We start from the raw sequence: 24035 nt of genomic DNA, 5'->3' as shown, positions 1-24035 counted from the left end.
TAAAAACAAAAACATCATTAGTTATTTACCTAACCACAATTCAACCAATAATAAAATAAAAGTTATAATATCACACCAGTCATATAACATTAATTGTTTATAAATTTTACATAACAAAATTAAAAACGACATCTAAACTTAGAATTAAAAAAATCTCTAAAACATCAACTATTAAAACGGAAAAAGTATATACGAGATTATAATTTATAATACATGTATAACACATGTAGAATAAAATATTTAATTTTAAAATTGATTAACCATGTAGCTATGGTAAAATAAAATCTGAATTATATTTAAAACTGTATAATCTGAATTATATTTAAAACTGTGTTTTGTAAGATTATATAATCATAAAACACAAGAATATAAAAATGATCATGTGGAAAATTATTTAAGGAATTCCGAAATAAATGAAAATGCTTAATGTAAGCAAACGTATCAACTAATAATTCACATTTATATAACTAATGGTCCCCAAAACTTTGGAATATAATATGGATAACTTTTGTCAAACAGAAAACACTGGAGGAAGTTTGATTCTCATATTATGATATATTAGATTAAGAATTTTAGAGCAAAGCGTATATGACTTTTTGTTATTTATACAATTTAATCGAACAAATAAACGGATGGACCAATTACAAATCAACAGAGCCTCATCATGAAAAGCATCCACACCCAAAATTCAATACGGCGCCAAAGCATCTTAAAGCAAGGATGCTTTAAAAATAAATTACATGCGATATGCTATATTTTATTAAATTTTCCCATCAAATTTGTTCCATCATAAATTATATTTTATATAGTTACAAAAATCTTCCATCAAACCATTACGTATATAATTAAGTTGTTTGTCTGCCATTGTTATACAATATGCAACTTTTTAGGTTGTTTTTATAAGATTTCTATAACAAATGAGAATAGAGTCAACTTAAAAAGTAAATAAGATAATTATGTTAAGAATCTGACAGCGAATAGACAGAAGATCAGATATTAAAAAATAATGTCATTGTTACTAATTAGTTTTGAGTTAAAATATCCTTAATACTTCTACATTTTTCTTTAATTTTTTTATCTTTTGATAGACCTGTTTCTTACATGTTCTAATTGTTTAATTGGTTTTCTCGTTTTTTTTAGCTACGGTTTCTTATTTTACCTATACAGAAAATTGCTATCTCAGGAAAAGAAAAAAAAGGTTAACATTTTAACATTTGCTATCCTATCTTTCCTTTATTATTATTTTAATTTTTTCTACATTTTATAATCTCCGAATCAACAGTGAGATGAGATCTGCTGAGAAGTGTGAACATGTAATGATGACATCTGACCTGATGCACTGCAGCATTGGTGTGCGTACAGCCAGATCCAGAGTAGAAGATATAATAGTTTTTATTTTCTGTCAAGAAGAAGAATATATACCACTAAAAGTAATTACAGAATAAATCTTAGTTTTTTGTTTTTGTTTTTGTAACACAATAAATCTTAGTTTATAATTCCGAATATGGAAGTGCGCAGACGTCTGTCCTTCCTCGGCACCTTTCCTTTTTGGGCAAAACACACACAATAGCATCATAAAATATACTAGTACACTGTTTTCTTTTGTTATTGTTATTTTTTTTATGCATTTCTTATATCATTATCCTGTTCAAAAACGCGGTCGTCTAAACGTTATTTAGAGGTTAACCGTGGTGAATATGTCCAAATCGATATAGCTAGGTATTGACCCGCATAAAATCGCCTAATTTCCGTGTTGACTGTCCAATTTTTGCGTTGACCGCCTAATTCCCATCTAGAACGCCTAAGTTTTTTTGTTTTTTTTTGTTTTTCGTCCGTGTAAAGTTGAGACACGGTTCATTATTCACTACTAAATGATTATAATTACCTATCAAACCCAAAACAAACACATAATAACTTCATTAAGGAATTTGTTCGTACCAAATACACCATAATCTAAATATTCGACGAATCAAAAAGAAGTTGTTTAAAATTATATAAAAAAAAGTTATATAATTATGTCTAAGAACATGTGTCACCATCATGTTTAAAATTAGCTAAATATATTATAAATATATTAAATTTTATTTAAAACTGAGCTCCGTATAATTTTCGAATACTCCCTGATTTTTTGGTAACTCGCTAAACACGGGGTTGCCGTCCAACTAGCGCCTAGTAGTTCCGAAATATACGTGTTACCCACCAACTAGATAGAATTGTAATTTTCTTTCTTCTGTTCATCGATTGACCTCGGTCACTCATTTATCTCTATCGGCAAATCAATGCAATAATGTATTTTGAAGGGACATATTCACTTTGACTCCTAGTTTGGATCCATTATGGATGCGGTGTTGCTTGAAGTTGAAGCCTCAACAAAAGGAAGAACCAATTAACAGTCTAAAAAGAGTGGTAAAATCAAATTAAGCATTTTATGATCGATTAAAAAGAATAGAGAAAAGTATATGAGTGACCACATGGTCGTTATTTAAATATTAGCACTGTTAAGATTCTCCTCCAATACTCAGAGCTCTGTTTTCCACTTTCGGCGTGTATATCACGTTGAGAGTCCCTGGGGAGGCACGTGGTCGGAAAAGAATATGCCGACCAGTCCCCACACCGTAAGTGGACAAGAGAACCATGCTGGTCATCTTCATCATTTATCCCTTCTTCTATATTTTAAAATCGATTCGCTTGAGATTTGATTCTTGGTATATATGGCTTATCCGGGAATGTGACGGAGGCAGTGGGCTTGGCCTCAGTTTAATAAGGCCTAGAAGAAGTCAGTGAAGCCCTATTAGCAGTAAATTTGATGTTTTAAAGATTTGATCTTCAGTCTACAATGTTTTGGGCTAGGGCTTGTTGTTTCTTCTTCCTTTGTTTCATTTTTCGTGTATCCCAAGGAACACAACAAAGAGTTTATATATATGTGATATTGTGATGTATGGTGAATAAATGTTGTATATGTCCTATAAAAATAATCACTGCTGAGATGTACCCTTGAGTATCGAACTCGTAAATTTGTATATTCACTGCTGCATATGTCCATAAAAATATTCACTGCTGTATGGTGAATAAATGTTGTATATTTGTCACTAGATCCATTATGCATATTTTATGGATTTTTTTGACTAAAATGTATGGAAGTTTTGAGAACATAGATAAGGCTGGAAACATCGGTGTCTAAGATTGTCTCAAATTTTATTATGTGTTAGAAACTTAGAATATAAAAGTGTAAACGATTTGGATAGTGTCTTCCACGTATGAAAGTTCATTAAGTGTATGGCGTCGTCGTGTCTGATATGAAAATGTTTACAAGCATTACTCTTCTTTTAGATCGTCTTAGCTAAAATAATTTCTAGCTATTAAACTATATCTAATTATATATAGTGATTGAAACTAGCTTTTATCAACTTACTTTCTGATATTTTTAATTTTTAAAATAATCTAACTCTTCATGTTTGGGAAAATGATAGCTCGTGGAAAATTAAGCCATTGATTAAGTGGTGTATGGTCCTGTATGTTTGTTTGCTGGTAGTCACACTCCCACGAACGTGTGAATACCAACATCACGCCAAATAATTTTGGATTCTTTAGCATTATTACACACAGCTTGACCTTGAACATTCTTCTAATCAACGGTCAACAGTCAACGCTCACTTGCCCAAAAAAAAAAAAGTTTCAATGTTTTATTTTATTTTATATTCTTTAGTTTAAAGTAGTTTTGAGTTTCAGTCTTTAATTTTGTATGTGATATAATACCAGAAACACGACATAAAACATTTTTAATCAGATTTTGAACTAATAATACAACGCAATACATGCGTTTAAATCATTAGCCATTATTTTAATCTTATCTACAAAGTCTTATTTCTCTTTTAAATGTCAACCTTTCCAAATGCATTATGCTTTCAACATCTTCATACAATTATAATATACTGTTTCTCTATTTGATTTTTCTCAATTTAAAAAACATCCTGAAAATAAATAAAAATGCGAATATAAACGTCCCTAACACGTCTTTATGTTTCACTATTATCCTCCTCCTTTCTCTCTTCAATTATTCTTTCTCTGAGCTGTATCCAAAAAAGAAAAAGAAAAAACTCTCTCGAACTCTCGCAAGCTTCTCAATGGATCACTACGGTCGTCAACAACCGTATGGAGACGGAGGGATGCAGATCCAGCCTTACCACGGCGGTCCAAGAACCGGCGACTTCAGGAGCTACAGCGCCTCGTACGCGACGGCTACAGAGAACAACATATACGATATCAAGAAGGAGAAGTCGATAGAGAGGTCGAAGTCTTGGGGGATAACGGACCCGGAGCTGCTGAGGAAGAAAAGGGTCGCGAGTTATAAGATGTATAGTGTTGAAGGAAAAGTCAAAGGGTCGTTTAGAAAAAGTTTTAGATGGCTTAAGCAGAGGTATACACAGGTCCTCTATGGCTAGTGATGATATATATATCTATATGTGCTGTGTTTTTCAATGTAACTGTGATGGATGAATGGCTACAAACTATACATGATCAAATTAGTTTTACATATTTTTCCTGAGTTTCACAAATCTTGGTACGGTGGATAATCAGTCCCTTTGCTATGGTGTTATTCGTTTGCCAACATATTGCTCTAAGTAGATTGTGATAGGTCTTTCTCTTGCGTTACTGCAAGCTCATGAGATATGATCCATTCTTGTTTACCATTAGACTTGAATATAGTTGTGTCTTCAATCATTTTCTCGCTGGTTATGTTGACATCGTTTTGGTAACCATCCTTTCACATCATCAAGACCAATCTATCTGTGGATTATTTATTTCTATTCAACAAGACCAATCTATGTGTGGATTATTTAACAAGAAGTAGAGATTATGGCAAAGCTTTGTTTCTATTCAACAAGACCAATCTATGTGTGGATTATTTATTCTCCATAGGAAACCTTTTTAGGTTATCAAAATTGAACTTGAGATCTGTTACTAAAATGATTCCTTGTCGTGGTTAGTATATTCTTGAGGGTTTTCATCTGGTGGTTGAACATGAAAAACTTATGGAAGACTCTGAATACTAGTATTCCCATGTCACTCTGCTACAAGTCGACTTTCAGTATAATAAGAGTTTTATGGCAATAACAATTACCAAATTGAATTAGATTATCAAAAACATTCAATGAGATTTATTAAAATCCTTCTCAATATTAAGATTGATCAATTAAAGTCAAACGATATTAAGATTAAATTTTGTAATAATACACTCGTCCAATAGTATAATAAAGATTGTACAGAGGCTTAATTACAAATTTTTATATTTTACGGCTAGTCAAGTCAACAACACAAAAATACAAGGGGCTTATTGCAATATCGGCAAAATCAATTTCTTCAATTAAAATTTGCGAGTCGGAGGAGGAGCTTCTCGTCGGGGCGGTTAGAGAGAAAGATCGGATAATGTGGGAGTCGATTTGCCTGACGCTCGCCGCCACCGCCGGTAACAATATCGGCAAAGTTCTCCAGAAGAAAGGCACTATCATCCTCCCTCCTCTCTCCCTCAAGCTCAAGGTCCCCTCTCTCTCTCTCCTCGATCCTCAATCTCCCTTTGATTTTAGCCGATCTCTTAATCGTAGATATAGTTATTCGCATTCAGTGATAGATTCTTGTATTCGAGAATTGGATCGGAGTTTAACTTTGGTTTGTTATATAACATTTTGATCGGTATTGTGATTCAAACACACATTGGATTGTTCCCGATGATCCGTGGAGGTGAATCTCACGTTTGATCATCGATTTGTGAAATGTTTCAGGTGATAAGAGCGTATGCTGGTAACAAACCATGGGCGTTAGGTTTTCTCATGGACATTTTTGGGGCTTTGTTGATGCTAAGAGCACTCTCTCTCGCCCCTGTAAGCATATACACTTCACATACTTTCACCTAATAGGAATGATTAGTGGCTGTGCTAATTATTGATTGTGTACTCTCTCTGTAGGTGTCTGTTGTTCAACCAGTCTCTGGATGTGGACTTGCTATTCTCTCCGTATTTTCGCATTTTTACTTGAAGGAAGTTATGAATGTGTTTGACTGGATTGGGATTACCATGGCTGGCATTGGCACCATAGGTAATAACCATGTTCACTATCATCTTCTGGATAGTGTTGTGTAGGAAAAAAATATAATTTGAAGATTTGTTTTTTTTTGCTGTAGGAGTTGGTGCTGGTGGTGAGGAGCAAGTAGCGTCTTTGATATCTGTCTTCCAGTTGCTCTGGCTAGCACTTGTTGTTGCCTTCTTGTTTGTAGGTACCTTTCATCTATGGTATTTCATATCAAAGTGTTTCTCTTTTCACATCATCTCTGTTGATCTTTATGTTGATTTGGGGTATTCATTTACCTGTATATCTCATTTCTAAGTCTGATTATTAGAATATATTATTTTTCATCTTTGTCGGATAATAGTATCACTTGATTGGTGTGTTAATGGTAATGTTTCTGATAACTCGGGTGTTGAATTTTTGCAACAAGGTACTACTAAATGCGTGGCTTCATATCTATAAACGCCAGCGCAGGGAGCAGGAGCTGGTATATTATCCTCTAAACTCTCTATCTGTGTAGACTTTGGAGCGATAAGAGATTGTATCAACTCTAATGTCATTTTCGTTATATTTCTCTTACCAAATGCACTGAGCCTTATTTTGGTGTGCAGATGGAATATGAAGTGGTGGAAGAAATCATATATGGCTTGGAATCTGGGGTTTTATTCGGGTATTTGGAAAGAGCTTATCGTTTTGGTGTTGATTATATTTTACCTTTCGTTACCTCATATATATCCAGTAACATTTGCTGTTGATTTTCGAAATATATATACGGAACAATGTGCTGTGTCTGCAGAAACATTTCAAAAGAGATTTCAAACTATATTTGAACTGTATTCATAGCTTGCTTTTTAGCTGACAATAGTTAATACCTCGTTTAATCGCAGGATGGCATCTGTAGTATCAAAGATGGGTTTTGTATTCGTGGAGCAGGGGTTTTCCGCAATGTTCATTCCCATGTGCATTTCGATTAGTATATGCTGCAGTGGAACAGGATTTTTCTACCAGGTAATTTGTCCTTGCTAGGCTTTTCTATGTCCTCAGTCTCTATCTGCATTTGAGTGAGGAATGCGCCTTTGTGTATAGCATCAATGATATTTAGTTCATCTAACTCTAGTCTTCTTCTGTTTTTTTTTTACTTTACCAGACTCGGGGACTAAAACATGGGAGAGCAATAGTAGTATCCACTTGCGCTGCAGTGGCATCAATTGTAACAGGTGTGGTTGCAGGAATGTTTGCTCTTGGTGAGAAATTGCCCACTTCACCATCTGGACGGCTTTTACTTCTCCTGGGATGGTAAAGTTTTACTCACCATTTTCTTGTATTAGAAGAGATGGAACATAGCATTATGTGCATGAACATAGAACAAATTGTAGAATTATTTGTGGATGATGGGAGAGTCTTGAAACCTTTTTTTTTTGGCAGGTTACTTATCATGCTAGGTGTTGTATTACTTGTGACTTCATCACGACTTATCAGACATCTTCCGCGGTCATTCAGGCGTTCGAGACAGACCAGTTTAGAAAGAGGTTTCAGCACAAGGCGGACAGCTTCTCACGTACAGAAAGATACAAACCCAAGTGCGGTTATCCAAGCAGCAACATTGCACCATCTCTTAACAACCCCATCAAAAGAGAAAGACTAAGCCTTTGAGAAAACGCAAAGAATATTACTGTGCGCGTTTGGTTTTACACAGTTTTTCTCCTGAATTTTGTGGACTAAAGGTATCAGATTTTCAGGGGTTCATCTCATTGATATAATTGTTGTGGGAACAGTTCAAAATCAAGAGCTTTGGATCAGTTTATGATGTTACTTTTGGTATCTGAAATTCGAAATATGAGTTCTTATTGTATGTGGCTCTAATTTTGATGCAGTTTCTATTTGGAAAATATAGTCCGGTTTAAATTTTTCCAGCTCTATCTCTAGTATAAGTTTCATAACAGAGTTGTATTTTCAAATCCAAGCTTAAATGTTTTGTGATGTATCTTAAAAATTTAAAATGTCTTTGTTCGTCCATGCATGCTCTTCTTCTTTTCTTTTCGTCCATGCATGCTCTTCTTCTTTTCTTTTTGTACATACTGTTAATTAATAATATTTTGAGAAAAAAAAAGATAATGATGTGCGAGTAACTTGTCGGTACTGAGAGTGAAAAAGACAGGTTAACCAATTTCAAGGGAGAAAAAAGATGGGAGTGAGATATATAATGCACGAGAAACCGAACATCAAATTAGGTTGTGGCTTAACCTATATTTGGTACCAAATCAGGACATACGTCAAAACTGAGGGAGACAATTATGTTTGACAATGAAGTGACACACCATCTTTTTACTATTTTAGTCTTTTACCGTCTCTACTTTTCGTTTCCTTCACGTTGATCATAATCGCCACACTCCCATTCAGCTTTTTATTTTACTTTTGGGTCCCCTCACTAAAATATACTATTATTTTTCTTTAGTTTTTTTTTGCCAAAATTTAGAAAATATGTATTATTTCATTAGTAAACTAAAACTACTCAAAGATTTAAGACATCCCATTTTGTATTGGTACTCAAAGATTGGCTTAAGAAACTAATGAGAGTAAAATTTGATGAGCTTGATGAATTAACAAGGACATGCTGAAGTGATACTAGTTATGTGAGGATTGAATTTATTTGAATCTGTCTAGACTAATGGTTTTTATATTGGATTGAATGGAAGCAATTATGGAGATCACATGAAATACATTGCCTTAGAGAACTTCAGTAGAACTTGTTAACTGAAGTTTTATATCTATATTCCTAATTTTATTTTATGTTTACACATTACAATAATAATGTTTTCTTGCTAATTGATGTATACTTGTCTAGCTGGTTTTGTTTCTATCTTCTTCTTTTGTTAATATCTTAGAAAAGGCTTCCTGGTTGGTGGTAAGCAGACACTAATATTTTTGTTGCACTCATTTTGAAGGGATCTTAATACTTTAAAAAGTGTTAAAGAATACATCAATCTTTGACCAAATCTTTGTTAAACCCTTTTATTACTAACTAAAAACACGTTATATAGAAATGTTTTTATTGTGATTCAAAAAAAAAAGTGAATTAAAAAATAGTAATGTTTTTATTACCATGAAGGTCATCATGATCACCTTTAAAAATAGCCAATGGCTTAATCAAAATGATCCAACACACACATATCCAAATCATTCCCCACCACAAAAGGCACTACTTAGCAAAAGGAAGAAACCCATCATCAATGACACACATCATTCACATTTTTTGTAAGCCATCGAATGAAACAAACAAAAGGGACCACACACTCCTATTCTAATGGACATTCACTATGATACAACTTGTGGAACTTTTCTGCATCACCCACAATCATAAAGATTCCTTCTTTCTTTCTTTAGGGAAACCAAAATTAACATAACAAACAAACAATAAAAAAAAGGTTGAGACTTCTTTATACAGAACATCCCAAAAAAAAACAACCAAACTTAGCTGAAACATAATCAGCAACACTTTCATATTAGGGACCCAATGTGCTGTTTCAAATTTGCAACAAGATTTAAGTTTTTCTTATACACACATTGTTGGATTCTGCAGTCTAAACTTGAAATGAAAGTAGCATATGCTTAACCAATACTAATGTTTTTCATTGAGGCTTGCTTTGTTGTCCAGGGTAAGCTCCAAGCTCTTCAACTTTCCAGCTTTCGTGCGCCGCAACATGCTTGTGTGAAGGAGTGTATTCCTGTCAAGATTATGAAAACAATGTCTTAGAAACAAAGTTGGTGGAATCACAGAACAAGAAGAAGGAGAAGGTGAATGTACCTCCATCTTCTCCATAAGCTCTTTGGCTGTTGGGGCTGACACCACAATATTACGTGCACCTGGTTTGATGAAACCTTCTTCAACGCCAGTGTCAAACAAAGCAAGCAAACTGTTATAGTACCCATCAACATTCAATAGACCAACCTGCAAGAAAACAAATCCCAAACGAATCAACATAGTCTTAAGTACCGTCTACTACTTCTTGAGAGAGCAAAGGAAACGTTGAAAGAGTACCGTTTTCTTGTGGATACCAAGTTGTGACCATGTTATCATCTCTAGCAGTTCCTCCATCGTCCCATAACCTCCTGAAACAAAAAAAAAATAGCATTAAAAAGTTGTTTTGGTTCTGTATGTAAAGGCTTTTTTTTTTCTAACCAGGGAGGGCGATGAAGGCCTCAGCTTCTTGCGCCATTGAAGCTTTGCGTTCGTGCATGTCTGCAACCACTCTTACATCTCCAACAGTCTCACCAGATATCTAGTCATAAGATATGGTAAAAGGCAAACCATGAAATAATCAAATCTAACTTAAAAAACTATTACACATCACTCTTAGTCCTCAACTTAATTCATATGAACACATTCATCAGTAGATAAACTTCAAAACTCAGTTCAAGTTTGCTACTTCATTGAACATACATACCTCAATTGGCATCAGAGCCTTGGGAATGATGCTGCAAGTACATAGAATCCAATCAGAAACCCATAGAGAAGTTTAGAAATGAAAGGAGATTGTAAGAGAACTAACCCGAGAACATGGAAGCCACCTTCATAAACTCTCCTGGAGATAAGACCCATCAACCCAACACTTCCTCCTCCATAAACCAAGTCTATCTTCCTCTTCACCTTAACACATTCAGAAAACAGAAGAAAACTCTATTGTTTACACCTCAAAATCTCAATATAGACATAACATAAACAAAACTACAAACCCATTTGTCTGAAAACCATATTGAACAAGCAAGTGAACTTAAAAAAGTTGGTCTTTAGATATTTAAAAACAGAGTAAAAGCTCTGTTTTTTAAGGAAAAGTTGAGTTCTTTTTCGAAAAGGTAATGTTTTTTTAATCGGAAAACGAAACGAGAAGCAATGATACGAAGAAGAGAAGAGAACGAACGAGTTCATTGCCGAGTTCGATGGCAGCGTCACTGAAAACTTCTCTGTGACCAGAGTGGCTTCCGCAGAAGACACAGATTTTTCTGAATCTACTTCTCTGCTTGTCGTCCTCCATTAATGGATAAAAGTGGCAAAGGTGAAACCTTTTTGTTGTGTGTGACGATATTTTTATATACGGATACAAACAATATCACTGAAACGAAACAAAACAAAAACTCTAATCATATAACGAAGAATCGGTAAAGAGCCTCCTCTGTGTATTTAAAATTAAAATTTAAGAAATAGTTATGACGTGCGTAGATATGGCGAACAGAAGAAGCCCACATGAGCCTACTACATTCGTCCAACGCCAATCTGTCGCCTAAAGCCTTTTTTGTATTTTTTTTATAAAGCCACATGCTTATATTTTTATCCATTTTTCATTAATTAGCATGTTTTGTTATTGGTTTTCAAATTCTAGTTACAACATGTTTTGTTGTTGTTTTACATACATGCAAAAATATAAAGTTTCTTATATTGTTATTTGTGTGTGTGTGGGAAATTTCTGAGTTAGTTTTGAAATCCTTTGTTGTTGTTGATGGTGATGAGTTTTACTCCTTACCAAGAGTTTGTAGAATATTTACCATTCTTTAAACAAAAGTAATATATCTGCCATGATTTATATAGAATATATATTAGGTGTCTTCGTTTTCATTGACCGGTGTATATATATAATATTACAGCAAGCACACAAATGCATGCACCTAGAAGGCTAATCGTTACTAATTCATTCCTAGTAATCCCATTTTTTTCATTATTGAACTTGGAACAAGATAAAGTATTTGGATGATGACTTTACATAGAAAAAGACATTAAACTTTTAATATCTGAATTTATTTTTTAAAGACAATTGAAAGGTGATGTTCCCAACATGGCTTACCTAAAATTGATTGTCCGCTCTGTACCGATGTTCCACTCCATTGAGCCTTGAAAGTTTCTACACTAACAAAATCACCATTTACAACATGCTCCATTTTTCTTCGTAAATGACAGACCATAAGCTTCCGGTTGAGTGATCCATCGTATTAAAATATTTTGCAAATGTAAAACCAACAAATTAGTTGTCACAATTCCCATTCTCTGTTATTGGGCTTTAGAGGAAAGTAGCCCAATTGGTAAATCAATATATTGGTTTCATATTTGGGCCATGGAATAAATAATTTAGGCCCATAAACCTACAATCTCCACCTTGAGCTGAACCAGAACAACAACAAACTATCAAGCAAAATATCGATCGGAGTTTCAGCGTTTCCGGTGATCTCCATGGCAACTCGAGACTACCTATGTGCTCTCGTAACCTTTCTGCCTTTTCCTTTCTCCGATCTCGATTCAGAAACACATCCCGAGATGCAGTTGGAGCTCCGGCGAATCTTTGCAGGCAGCTCACAACGATTCCATCCGGCGAAATTCGAATCGAGTCCGCCTCCGCCGAAGGTGAATCGCTAAATCGTTTTCCTAATTGCAACAGCTTCTGAACGAGACATCTCGATCGCATTGTGAAAATTCTTTGTCACAGTCCTTTCTCACTTAAAAGCTATTTTACATTACTGTAAACTGTTAATTTTTCTCTATCCGCAGATGATTGATTGATCACACGGATCTGCTCAGCTTTGATCTGATTCTACTGCGTTTGTTGCTGAGAGAGGAGAAGAGAATCAATATTCTTCGTAATCTAACGACTCTGAGTCCATTTTCCGTCAGCTGAATCTACCACTACCTAGTCGCTGATGCCACGACTTCACATTTTCGTTGCTTAGCACATCCCATACTCCACCTGTTCGATTAAACTCCACATTCTCAGGTAACCATCGAAACCTTTGACGTCTCTTTTTTTTTCTTACTTTCTGAAAATAATCCGTTTTCTTTTGTGTAATAGAGCTTCTCTCCTTCCTCTTCTCACCTATTCTAATGATTCCAGGTAAACTCCTTCATGCCTTGTTGTCTCTTCCTTTTTTTTTTTCTCTGAGACTTTTGTGAAAAAATTATCTCTTCTTTGCAGTTTCTATGCTCCTTTGATTCTCTCTGAGATGTCATTCTGTGAATCCTGAAATTTATGTATCTCTGTTTCACCTTTACAGCCTTTTCAGAGATTCATTGCTTCTCTTTGATCGTGTCTGCACTGAGTGTTTGAATTTAATTTATTCTTGCATATTTCGACAGAAGAACCCGCGTTAGATCATTAAAATATTAACTTGATGGTCATAAAAATATTAAGCTCTACTTGTTCGCATGATCATACAAATACAAACATCTATTGGTTTTAACCAAAAGTCATATGTTATACTCTTGACCTTTTTTTTTTTTTTATAGTATATACTTAAAATTTTTATTTTAGTATGAATGATATGATTACTTATTTTTATTTACAAATAAAATAAAAATGAGATGAAGAATATAGTAACTAAAAATATTAGGAACCATGGTTATCCTACCAAGTACACACGCGTTGCGATGCATTTGCACAACTATTAGAACCTGATATTTACACTTGTGACTTCTCAAAGTCAACGGAAGTAGACGCTAGTTTTAGATGCACCTGCTAATCTGAATGTTCTCAACCGATCCGTTTTGTTTCAAACTTCCTCTGGTTTTGATTGTTAGATCTGTCTGTGTCAGGTTCTGCGGTCTGAGAATACTAACTTGCCAAGAAGAAGAGGTTCAAAGCAAGTAAGCAAACGATGTTTCAGATTCGTCTTTGTAGAATCGGATATACTATGTGTGTCTCGAGTATCTCTCACTCAATATCCCCAATTTTTTTTTGTCAGGTATGGGTGATTCCAGTGGACAAACTCGGGAGCGATGGAGCTACGATGTGTTCTTAAGTTTCCGTGGACCAGATGTGCGCAACGGTTTCTTAAGCCATCTCTACCAGAGTCTAGTGACATCTGGTATATACACGTTCAAGGACGATGAAGAACTAGAAAAAGGAGAAAGCATATCCCCGGAGCTGAGGAAGGCCATTGAAAACTCCAAAATTCACCTTGTTGTTTTATCCGAGAGCTATGCTTCATCATCGTGGTGCCTTGATGAGCTCGTGCACATGATGCGGCGCTTGAAAAACAACCCCGGACACCTGGTTTTCCCAGTTTTCTACAAAATTGAGCCGTCGCATGTACGCAGACAAAGTGGACCATTTGGTGAATCCTTTCATAAACACCGTAGCCGTCATCGAGAGAGCAAGTTGAAGCAGTGGAGGAAAGCTTTGACCAGTATTGCAAATTTGAAAGGGTATCACAGTAGTAATGGTTCGTTTTGTCGCTTATATCTGAAATTTTTGTTGCCTATTTAGGCACCAAATGGATTTCTTATCTCCATATTTAACCAGCAATGATGTGGATTGTGCAGGGGATAGTGATGCAGAATTGATCGACCAATTGACTAGAGACATTCTCCGAGTGTTGCCTAGTTCATACTTGCATTTACCAACATATGCCGTTGGTATTAGACCACGTGTAGGTCGTATCAAAGAGCTAATGTGCTTTGGTTTGGATGATGTTCAGATTATTGGAATCTGGGGAATGGCTGGGATTGGTAAAACAACGTTAGCCAAGGCTGCATTTAACGAGTTCTCACATCGTTTTGAAGGAAGAAGTTTCCTAGAAAACTTTAGAGATTACTTCAAGAGACCTGATGGGAAGCTTCATCTTCAGAAGAAGCTTCTTTCGGATATCTTAAGGAAGGATGAAGCTGCGTTCAACAACATGGATCATGCGGTGAAACAAAGATTTCGCAACAAAAGGGTACTTGTTGTAATTGATGATGTTGAAGACATAGTTCAGCTTCATTCTGTCGGAATATATTTGAGCTGTTTTGGTCCAGGAAGCAGGATAATCATTACAACCAAGAACAAGCATCTGTTAGAGCAGCTTGACGTAGAAAATATATATTCACCCAAGGAACTTAACGCTGATGAAGCTCTTGATCTTGTAAGCTGGCATGCCTTTAGAAGCAGTGAACCTCCTGAAGAGTTTCTCCAGTTCCCGAAAAGATTGGTTGAATACTGTGGAGGACTACCCTTGGCTATGGAAGTCTTGGGTGCTTTTCTCTACAAAAGAAGCGTTTCGGAGTGGAAAAGCACGTTGAAAGCGTTGAAAAGAATACCGGATGATAACATTCAAGCAAAGCTTCAGATCAGCTTTGATGCGCTAAACGCATTACAGAAAGACATATTCTTGGATATATCTTGCTTCTTCATTGGGATGGATAAAGACTATGTAGATTGCATCTTGGATGGATGCGAATTAGAGCCTGTCGCAGGACTCAAGGTGTTAAAGGAGAGGTGTCTCATTACGATCCATGATAACAGGCTGATGATGCATAACTTACTACGAGACATGGGAAGATATATTGTCCAAGGAACATCCAAGAAACATGTGAAGAACCGTGAGAAATGGAGTAGATTGTGGGACCGGGTTCATGTTATAGATGTATTGGAAAATTACTCCGTAAGGAACAAAAGTTCTATGCATTCTCCGTCTCAACCAAAACTTATAAGGGAGACTTGGAATAACATTTAACTAATGAAATTGTTTGTTCTATATCAGGGAACAGATGCAAATCATCCAAATCATGCAATTGAAGGACTCAGCTTGAAGGCTGAAGTTACGGCTGTTGAGAACTTGGAGGTTAAAGCGTTTTCAAATCTACGTAGGCTGAGACTGTTACAACTCAGTCATGTAGTACTCAACGGAAGCTATGAAAATTTTCCAAAAGGTTTACGATGGCTTTGTTGGCTTGGGTTTCCTGAGGAATCTTTCCCCATAAACTTACATTTGAGAAGTTTAGTTGTCATGAACATGCAGAACAGCAACCTTAAACGACTTTGGGATCAAAAGGTAAAAGTATATTATTATAATTTTAAGGTTACTATGAAATTAGAATGTTTATCCGTAGTTGTCGAGGTTTGATTATTTGAGTTTTGTTCTTTCTTTTTTTTTTGGAGAAGCCTCATGAGTCCCTTAAGGAGTTAAAGTACCTAGACCTCAGTCACTCTATCCAGCTTACAGAGACTCCAGACTTCTCTTATCTCCCAAACCTTGAGAAGCTGTTCCTGATAAACTGTCAAAGATTGGCTAAAGTTCACGAGTCCATAAAGGTTCTTCAAGGAAGCCTGATTCTATTAAATCTGAGTGGTTGCATCAAGCTTGGTGAACTCCCGTTGGAACTCTATACGTTGAAGTTGCTAGAAACCCTCATTCTCTCCGGATGCTCGCAACTTGAGAGATTGGATGATGCTTTAGGTGAACTAGAGTCCTTGACAATTCTCAAAGCTGATTATACTGCTATAACGCAAATCCCTTCCTCGAGTGATCAACTGAAGAAACTGAAAGAGTTATCTCTTCATGGCTGCAAGGAGTTAAGGAAGGACAGACAGTACACCAACTCTGATGAAACCTCTCAAGTGGCTCGGTTAAGCCCGCTCTCATTAAACGGTTTAATCCGCTTAAGGACTTTGCATTTAGGTTTCTGCAATCTATCTGATGAGTTGGTTCCTGCAAATCTTGGGAGTTTGTCTTCCCTTGAGGAACTTGACCTTCAAGGCAACAACTTTCGTAACTTGCAAACCGATTTTGCTGGTCTTCCAAGTCTACAGATTCTTAAATTGGATAATTGCTCAGAACTTCGATCCATGTTTAGTTTACCAAAGAAGTTGAGGTCTTTATACGCGAGAAACTGTACTGTGTTGGAAAGAACTCCAGACTTACTGGAGTGTTCGGTGTTGCAATCACTGCACCTCACAAATTGTTACAACCTCGTTGAGACCCCAGGGCTGGAGGAACTGAAAACGGTTGGAGTCATCCACATGGAAATGTGCAACAGAATACCATATTCACACAGAGAAAGAATCATGCAGGTTATTCTCTAAGCCCCTCTTGATTAGCAACCTTACTCATTTTCACTCAGTTATGATGACTAGGAATGTGTCCTTGGTTGTGATTTATATTGATGGTATTTGTGTTACAGGGATGGGCTGTTGGTGCCAATGGGGGAGTTTTTGTCCCGGGGTCGAGCATTCCAGAGTGGGTCAATTTCAAGAATGGGACACGTTCAATCTCTTTTACTGTCCCTGAACCAACTTTGAATTCTGTTCTGGTCGGGTTTACCGTATGGACAACATACGTGAGTCAACAAGATGATGTGATGTCTGCATACATTCCAAAGATCACATTGAAGAATCAAACCAAGGGAGATGTGTGGAGCCGCAATCCAGCAACAGATCTCATTCGTATGTACCGTGAAAAACACATCTGGCAAGGGCACTTTTCAAATGAAGATTTCGTGTTAGAAACAGAGGATGAAGTTGAAGTTTCTGTGGATTTTGGAGATAAAGTCACCATTCTTGAGACAGGACTAACTCTTGCTTACAGAGAAGTCATTGAAGTCCCAAATGTGCAACTGACAGAAATAGATGATGAAGTTGATGATGAACTAGTCACAGAAATAGATGATGAAGTTGATGATGAACTAGTCACAGATGAAAGCCAAAGAAGACCTCCCAGGTATGTTATAGTTAATACCATATAACAAAGAGAACTGCACAGTATGATTTTGACCTTATGGAGTTTTTTTTGTCTCTTCTTTTGTCATTGGGATTCACAGGAAAATGGGAATGGGTTTAAAGACACTTCTGGGGGCGTTTGGTTTGTTAGCATTCATTGTTGTTCTTGGAAAACATGGTAGACCCCTGCGCCGCCACAACCACCTCCGCAGGAATAAAGTTGAAAAGGATAAGGAGAAAAATGCCACACTCCCCATTTTCTCTTTTTTAGATTACTAGGTTTCAAAATGGTTTCTTGATCTAGCTATTGATTTCGGATTGATGGTTCTGAATCTTAATAGAACGCTTGCTGGTGTTATTCTAGAATGGCTTGGATAGTGGAAGCAGAATGAACATTACAACAAGAAACATGCACTTGTTTAAAGCAGCTTCAGTGGGAGAAAACATCTACTCACTGAAGGAATTTGTTGGTAATGAATCTCTCTTCAGTTCTTTCCCATTTAGACAAACTATTGTAGCAGATTTTTACAGTTTTTACCTTAAGGTTTACTTTGTTGTGAAATTTATTATATACATTTTACCTTTAAATGATCCTCCATGAATACTAATGATGGCAAAAAGGTCAGATGGCCTTGTAAGCATTTGTTAAAGCAGGAGAGCATTTTTTACATTGAGTTTTCTATTTCTATTTTCTTGACATCATGTCATCAACAAAATTTTAGTAGATGATTAATATAGATGTATCAAATGATAGGAATATGATGACGTTGGTTGTATTTGAACTTTGAAGTATTAAATTCATCTGCATCATAGACAAGTTTTAAACTTTGATATTATGAGGTCTGCACTTACTTACAAGGCCTTAGAAACAAATGTAAACACAATGGTTGAAGTACACTGAAAATCATTATGAGTTACAATATGATAATGGAAATAGTGTAAACTTATTGGTCAAAGTACTTCACCATCTGTGTCCTGATAGATAATGGGATGACGACGTTGTGAGTGCCATCCGTCCAAGTCAAACTCCCAAAAAAGTAAATAGAATTTGCTTTGTGAGTTGTGGAGACAGTGACTTGGTAGCTGAGTTTCTTAACTCCGGAGTTAAAGACCAATGTTTGGGGCGTGACGGAGATTTTGACACCCATAGGAGGCTGAACGATGAGTTTATATACAGAGTCGACGGGTCCAACGTTGGTGACGGTTCTAGTGAGAGTCACATCTTCCTTGAGGAACGGAATGGTGATAGACGGCAAATTGAGATCGAGCATAGATGGCCTTGGACTCGGACATTTGACTGTTTGCTTTGATATTTTGGTGATGGACATCTCGTCATAACTAGAAGCACATAGAAAACGAATGTAGTCTTGTACGTCTGCATCATAGACAAGACCAGGGTTTGCTGCTTTCTCTGGGTTCACCAGTCCTCCCCCGAAGTCAAAAGGGTCAGCTAGTTTCCGTGATAATCCCTCTGAGTAGATAGGTTCTCCATAGGGATCCGTTGATGAAGCTTAACCAAGTAAGGAGTCAATTGATTAGATCACTAAATAAGTATTTAAATATTTATCTGATATGCAAAAGAATAAATTTATTTTATGGTAGGATAAGGACATATAGTATAGAGATTTATTATATTATGGTTGATGTACCGATTTAAAATCATATGAATATAATTTTTACCTGTAGTGATGATGGCTGATTTAAGCATGGCAGGAGACCAATCAGGATGCACAGCTTTGAGTAGAGCAACCACACCGGCAACGGCAGGTGCTGCCATTGAAGTACCAGACATAGCCGTGTACCCGTTCTCGTAGTTTATTTTTTCTGGGGTACAAGCTGCCACTATGGATACACCAGGTGCTGCGATATCGGGCTATATACATAACGTTTGGTGTTCAGTGCAAAAAAAAAAGAGAATGTTGTTAAACTATATATTATATAGAAAGACTAACCAAGTTATTACCTTGAGAACATATGGAGATACAGAATTGGGCCCTCTGCCGGAGAATTCAGCAACTTTAGTAGCTACAAGTGGTCCAGTGAGTGCGATTGAAGGACTCACTGTTATGGTCGGCTTACTATAATCACAAGTGAGACTTTAAACAACTAGCAAAAGTGATCAACTTAATTAACCAGTGGTATAAATAAATAAATAAAATAATACTTGGTGGATTTTATGTAGTTCAAAATTGTAGTCCCTTGCTGATAGTCGATGTTGAGGTTAATCAGACCTTCGGAAACTATCATCTTATCACTTCTTCTACCGGCAAGGATTACACCAGCCGCCTGAACTTCCATTTGTTTGTTTAGAAAATCAGTTGCAGACTCTCCATTTTCAGCAGTTGTAAATCCTAGCACAATTTTTCCTGCTGCTTCACTGGTCATCTCCTTTGAGCTGTCTACGTATATGAGTTCTGCTTGGAGTTCAGGGTCCACGGATGGTGTACGTGCCTACATAATTTAGTAACACATTAGGATAATGTTACATGTAAAACTTGACTAGTTTTTTTTTTTTTTTTGTTTACCAATAATGTCACGTTGTTTCCTAGTGTCAAAGGTTTGGGATACCACCGGTCAAGACTGGTGGCAGCCACTGTTATAATCCATGGAGCTATGTTCTGGACGGAGTAAGCATCTGGTCCGAAGTTGCCACCTGCCATGAGCACGGTAATGCCCTTGGAGACCGCGTGGAAAGCTCCATACGAGAACACATTACTGATGTCGATTTCACGGGATATAGGGATCGCACTTCCCAAAGAAATTGATATCACGTCGACCCCGTCGGCTATGGCATCGTCCATGGCCTTTAGTATGTCTGCGGACGCGCATGAGCCATCTTGAGTTTGCCAACACACTTTGTACATGGCGATACGTGCTTTAGGTGCCCCGCCTCTTGCTGTGCCCACTCCAAGCCCGTTGTCACTCACATCTGGGACGAAGGCTCCTGCTGCTGTGGAGGCGACGTGGGACCCGTGAGCGAAGACTTCCCTGGCTGACATGTACTCGGTGTCTGCTATTCCGCTGTCCGTTCGGTTGTTTTTGAAGAGGCTGTCCATGTAATACCTTGCTCCTATCAGCTTCTTGTTGCAATGCTTCTTTGAGTCGAATTTTGCACCGTCCACACACGTCCCTTTCCATCGTTTCGGGATCGGCCCTAACCCTTTGTCACTAAAGGACGGCGACTCTGGCCACACGCCTGCAGACAACATACATATATATATAAATATAGGTCGTGTCAAATAAAAATTATACACTTGGAGAGACCTCTATGCAAACTTACCTGAGTCCAAGATACCGATGATGACATCCTCACCCATATTGGCATCATGAAGAAGTCCTTTAGGTGAGCTTTGAGAAAGACCCAAGTACTCAAATGCCCTTGTTGTTTGAGGCTTGTAGAAAGTATTGGGTGTGACTTGAACTACATCCGGATGCTCTAAACATATTTATGAGAAACTCAAATCCGTAAACTATAGTTAAAATTTAAAATGTGTGTTTGTATGATATGCATTTTTTTAAGTGCGCACCTGAGATCTTTTTCGCTTGAGAATCCGTAAGATGGGCGGCAAAGCCTGAGAAACCATGTCGATAACTATGAACCATGAACTCATTTGCATCTTTTTGGCTGCAACCATGCATATTTCCACAAAACCCGTTAGTTGATTTTATTTTCAACAACGTTTTGTTGCACTTCTAAATATATATGGGCTTTTTTGGTACCTTCCAAGTAATGATTCTAGCATGCGGAGATGCGAGGCCGTTACAAGCTCCGGGTCATTATGCTCTCTTTCACCAAGGTACACTATGTGGATCTATATATATGCAATGCATATTAATCATTCCTTCACCCGATAGATTTTATGTTTCCATTATTATCAGAATTGTGACACATTACATACCTTAGTCTCCTCAGAGGCTCCTCCTTCCACAACGCTAAACTCCAAGTTGAGAATCAACACAACACTCATCATCCCAAAAACCCACCATGAGACTTGAGAACTCATTTTTTCCTTTTAGAAATTAAAAGGAAAAAATATTCAAGAGATCAGTCAATGTCTCACCGGTTGGTGAATGTGATTTACAAAAAGGAATAATTGTCTTGTATTTATAACAACGTTTCTGTCTAAAAACAAAAATAAAAAACAGCTATGTTCGGAAACGACTTATTTACCTTGTTCTGACATTATTAAGTTGTAAAACTCAACTACTCTTCTGGTATTTGCTTAATTTAAAGCAATATTTTCTATTTTCTCTGTTTCATCGTTACTGCAGCTAATAATATCGTCTGGCTTAGTTTCTGGTTACATTATTAGGTTCTAAATTAATTACTTTTCTGGTATACATCTCCTTAATTTAAAACAAAAATTATTATTAAGATTACTTTCTGATTACGTTAACTTATGTAGCTAATAATATCGTCTGGCTTAGTTTCTGGTTACATTATTAGGTTCTAAACTTTCGTTAAAGCATGCCACTAAGTTAGAAAATCTCTGAAATTTTTTTATCACAAAATAACTTATAAAGAATAATATTGTTTAAATTAAACTATAAACCATATAAAATTCATAAATATTTTAATTTAAATTTTTTAGAAATATGATACTTGAACTGATAAAAAAAATATTTATGTAATTTTAACTTGATCAAGTCATTAAAATATAGTTTATATATTATTTGTTATTATTTAAAAATATTTGTTAAGAATTGATGATCAGCTTAGTGTATGAAACCATTCATCATTTCAAGTGTAAGAATCAAGAAAGCATTACCCATTTCAAGGCACATTTTAAAAATATTAAAGAGCCACCAGAAACAGAGATGTTGGAAGAAAATAGTACCATGATCCAACTATAAGTTATGTTTTAAAGTTATTGTAGAGATGTGATCTCCTCCAAACACATGGGAAGATTCGTAAACCAGCAAGTCTACATGAACCTACCATGCCCAAAAAAAAACAGGCTAGAGGTGATCATCATCAACCAGCCTGAACCTTCTTACCATCTTCGATGAAAAAAATGGATCTTCCAGGTACCTGGATATAGGCAATGTAACAGTCAATAGTTTTTAGGAAGGACTTTGAAAAAGGTTTTAAAATATGCAGAGAAAAGCTAACAAAGAAGGATAGTTATGCTACATCAGACCAAGTGTCTTGTAATGAATTCAACGATATCATAGATTATATATCTCCTTGAACATCTATTTGCTCCTTTTCAGTTGGTCCCTGAAACGCATTTTTTTAATAGAAAAACTAGTCATAACAAGAAGAAAAGAAAATAAACATAAGTCGTTCTGATCATATTTGTTCCCATTCGTCACAAGCTGGACCAGAGCTCAGCATCACTAATATATCTAAGTACATACCCTATACTTTATATTTTGATATGTAATCCATATTCTACATACCTTGACAACTGATGCTCCAGTAGCAAACTTCTTCCCGAGCTTTTTAGAAGCGTCACTGAGTTTTATCCCTGATGAACAAATTTTAAGCAGTGAGGTTTGTTTCAGCCAGTAAGAGGAATAACTAAGATGTCACACTACTAAAGAAGCAAATAACTCACCAAAGAGTTCTAGTCCTTTCACAATGGTGATACACTTTCGCTTGTTACGGACAACCTTTTCAATAATAACTTCTTGCCTCTCCTATTCAAGAACAAGCATGTTTGTATGAAATAAGATTGAAAAAGCAAAACATTGATAAGTAAGTCCATTTTCAAATGTGTGTAGGAGGGGGAAAGTTAGACTTACTTTCTTTTTTTAGTTTTCCTCCAGGAAGGCGTTTCACTTCCTCCTTCTTGGATGTCCCTCCTACATAATGGAGAATCCCATGGTTAAATTTTTTTTTTTTAAATGCTGAATTATTTTCATGTTAAGCATCAACACCAATCAGTAACTCTAGATCTCTATCACGTTTAACAGCTCGACTGTAGATTCCCCCAGTGAAAGGGAAACACTACACATGCTTCCAGCCATTTAAGCAACTAATATATGGTTGGAATTCTAAATAGCAATGTGCAATAGCACTAACGTACGTGTACTAAGCACATCTTCACAGCCTTATGTATACTTGCAAATGTGTATGTTTACATACACATGCTTCCAGCCATTTAAACACATGTTTGGGCGTGTACCTTTGAGTAGGTCAGGATAGAGATCTGGAGCTTTTTCAATGAGCCATGGCTTACATCTGCCGAAATCAGGACCGAACTCGCAGTAATCGCAGGTACAGAGCAAACTCCACAGTACAAAACCTTCGCCGGCTCAAGCTTCTCCGCCATAGATTGATGATGATACTCGTATATGATGAAGCCTAAACGATACTTTTGTGTAGCAAAGTTGAAGCTGGTTCTTCGCTGCCCCGCGAAGCGAAAGATGTCAGTAACTAACAGAGAACACGAGCGTAAAGCTTTCGGACATGTGTTGGCCTGGTTTCGAACATCTATCAGTTTCTTTGTTCGCGGGCTTTTTTGAAAGTATCTTAAAATTTAAGTATTTCCTGACAATTATATAACAAAT

The 24035-nt window shown here is 36.4% G+C and overlaps 6 protein-coding genes across 8 annotated transcripts; 3 read left to right on the top strand and 3 right to left on the bottom strand.

Annotated features, from left to right (window-relative positions):
- Positions 1–3686: 3686 nt before the first annotated feature.
- Positions 3687–4536, top strand: LOC106383724. The gene has a single exon (XM_013823789.3). The coding sequence runs from the start codon at positions 3900–3902 to the stop codon at positions 4440–4442; it is 543 nt and encodes a 180-aa protein (XP_013679243.2). The 5' UTR covers positions 3687–3899; the 3' UTR covers positions 4443–4536.
- A 792-nt stretch (positions 4537–5328) lies between these two features.
- Positions 5329–7970, top strand: LOC106383716 (probable magnesium transporter NIPA9). The gene is made up of 9 exons (XM_013823784.3): positions 5329–5538; positions 5781–5879; positions 5964–6093; positions 6179–6267; positions 6494–6550; positions 6675–6733; positions 6951–7071; positions 7211–7359; positions 7489–7970. Exons 1-9 carry the CDS (start codon positions 5428–5430, stop codon positions 7706–7708), a joined length of 1035 nt encoding a protein of 344 aa, XP_013679238.1. The 5' UTR covers positions 5329–5427; the 3' UTR covers positions 7709–7970.
- Positions 7971–9458: 1488 nt separating this feature from the next.
- On the bottom strand, positions 9459–11242 carry LOC106416273 (cytokinin riboside 5'-monophosphate phosphoribohydrolase LOG8). Its single transcript, XM_013857135.3, has 7 exons — positions 10983–11242; positions 10614–10711; positions 10509–10539; positions 10244–10343; positions 10103–10173; positions 9869–10012; positions 9459–9788 (listed from the first exon to the last, which is right to left on the bottom strand). Exons 1-7 carry the CDS (start codon positions 11094–11096, stop codon positions 9693–9695), a joined length of 654 nt encoding a protein of 217 aa, XP_013712589.1. The 5' UTR covers positions 11097–11242; the 3' UTR covers positions 9459–9692.
- A 963-nt stretch (positions 11243–12205) lies between these two features.
- LOC106383685 (disease resistance protein RUN1) lies at positions 12206–18193 on the top strand. Of its 3 annotated transcripts, XM_022698680.2 has the most exons (11): positions 12206–12454; positions 12599–12821; positions 12897–12938; positions 13637–13687; positions 13786–14265; positions 14366–15465; positions 15565–15855; positions 15966–16874; positions 16985–17520; positions 17621–17798; positions 17884–18193. In XM_022698680.2, the coding sequence occupies exons 5-10, from the start codon at positions 13788–13790 to the stop codon at positions 17796–17798; spliced, it is 3492 nt and encodes a 1163-aa protein (XP_022554401.1). In that variant the 5' UTR covers positions 12206–12454; positions 12599–12821; positions 12897–12938; positions 13637–13687; positions 13786–13787; the 3' UTR covers positions 17884–18193. The 3 variants fall into 3 exon arrangements, with proteins under 3 accessions (XP_022554401.1, XP_022554399.1, XP_022554403.1); XM_022698678.2 differs by having other exon boundaries at positions 12227–12516; positions 17621–18193; XM_022698682.2 differs by lacking the exons at positions 12206–12454; positions 12599–12821; positions 12897–12938; positions 13637–13687 and having other exon boundaries at positions 14111–14248; positions 17621–18193.
- A 103-nt stretch (positions 18194–18296) lies between these two features.
- Positions 18297–21572, bottom strand: LOC106383706 (subtilisin-like protease SBT3.11). Its single transcript, XM_013823778.3, has 9 exons — positions 21419–21572; positions 21240–21331; positions 21047–21144; positions 20800–20955; positions 20045–20715; positions 19684–19970; positions 19483–19597; positions 19200–19392; positions 18297–19029 (listed from the first exon to the last, which is right to left on the bottom strand). The coding sequence occupies exons 1-9, from the start codon at positions 21521–21523 to the stop codon at positions 18464–18466; spliced, it is 2283 nt and encodes a 760-aa protein (XP_013679232.2). The 5' UTR covers positions 21524–21572; the 3' UTR covers positions 18297–18463.
- Positions 21573–22494: 922 nt separating this feature from the next.
- LOC106406450 (density-regulated protein homolog) lies at positions 22495–23797 on the bottom strand. The gene is made up of 4 exons (XM_048761066.1): positions 23651–23797; positions 23081–23162; positions 22923–22990; positions 22495–22551 (listed from the first exon to the last, which is right to left on the bottom strand). The coding sequence occupies exons 1-4, from the start codon at positions 23795–23797 to the stop codon at positions 22495–22497; spliced, it is 354 nt and encodes a 117-aa protein (XP_048617023.1).
- Between the last annotated feature and the right edge of the window lie 238 nt (positions 23798–24035).

The sequence above is a fragment of the Brassica napus genome, chromosome A2 (genome assembly GCF_020379485.1).
Source record: "Brassica napus cultivar Da-Ae chromosome A2, Da-Ae, whole genome shotgun sequence".
NCBI lineage: Eukaryota > Viridiplantae > Streptophyta > Magnoliopsida > Brassicales > Brassicaceae > Brassica > Brassica napus.
This window is presented reverse-complemented; position numbering and strand designations above follow the sequence as displayed.

Coding starts and splice junctions, on each gene's coding strand:
- LOC106383685 (XM_022698680.2), top strand. CDS start 13,788: ATGGGTGATTCCAGTGGACAAACTCGGGAGCGATGGAGCTACGATGTG. Junction 14,266..14,365: donor AGGGTATCACAGTAGTAATG/GTTCGTTTTGTC, acceptor TGGATTGTGCAG/GGGATAGTGATGCAGAATTG. Junction 16,875..16,984: donor ACAGAGAAAGAATCATGCAG/GTTATTCTCTAA, acceptor TTTGTGTTACAG/GGATGGGCTGTTGGTGCCAA.
- LOC106383706 (XM_013823778.3), bottom strand. CDS start 21,523: ATGAGTTCTCAAGTCTCATGGTGGGTTTTTGGGATGATGAGTGTTGTG. Junction 21,145..21,239: donor CTAGAATCATTACTTGGAAG/GTACCAAAAAAG, acceptor GCATGGTTGCAG/CCAAAAAGATGCAAATGAGT. Junction 19,971..20,044: donor GAAACAACGTGACATTATTG/GTAAACAAAAAA, acceptor TAAATTATGTAG/GCACGTACACCATCCGTGGA.
- LOC106416273 (XM_013857135.3), bottom strand. CDS start 11,096: ATGGAGGACGACAAGCAGAGAAGTAGATTCAGAAAAATCTGTGTCTTC. Junction 10,712..10,982: donor TCGAACTCGGCAATGAACTC/GTTCGTTCTCTT, acceptor GAATGTGTTAAG/GTGAAGAGGAAGATAGACTT. Junction 10,540..10,613: donor GGTGGCTTCCATGTTCTCGG/GTTAGTTCTCTT, acceptor ATGTACTTGCAG/CATCATTCCCAAGGCTCTGA.
- LOC106406450 (XM_048761066.1), bottom strand. CDS start 23,797: ATGGCGGAGAAGCTTGAGCCGGCGAAGGTTTTGTACTGTGGAGTTTGC. Junction 22,991..23,080: donor GAAAGGACTAGAACTCTTTG/GTGAGTTATTTG, acceptor TTTGTTCATCAG/GGATAAAACTCAGTGACGCT. Junction 22,552..22,922: donor CTGGAGCATCAGTTGTCAAG/GTATGTAGAATA, acceptor GCCTATATCCAG/GTACCTGGAAGATCCATTTT.
- LOC106383716 (XM_013823784.3), top strand. CDS start 5,428: ATGTGGGAGTCGATTTGCCTGACGCTCGCCGCCACCGCCGGTAACAAT. Junction 5,539..5,780: donor CTCTCTCCCTCAAGCTCAAG/GTCCCCTCTCTC, acceptor GAAATGTTTCAG/GTGATAAGAGCGTATGCTGG. Junction 7,360..7,488: donor CTTTTACTTCTCCTGGGATG/GTAAAGTTTTAC, acceptor TTTTTTTGGCAG/GTTACTTATCATGCTAGGTG.
- LOC106383724 (XM_013823789.3), top strand. CDS start 3,900: ATGCTTTCAACATCTTCATACAATTATAATATACTGTTTCTCTATTTG.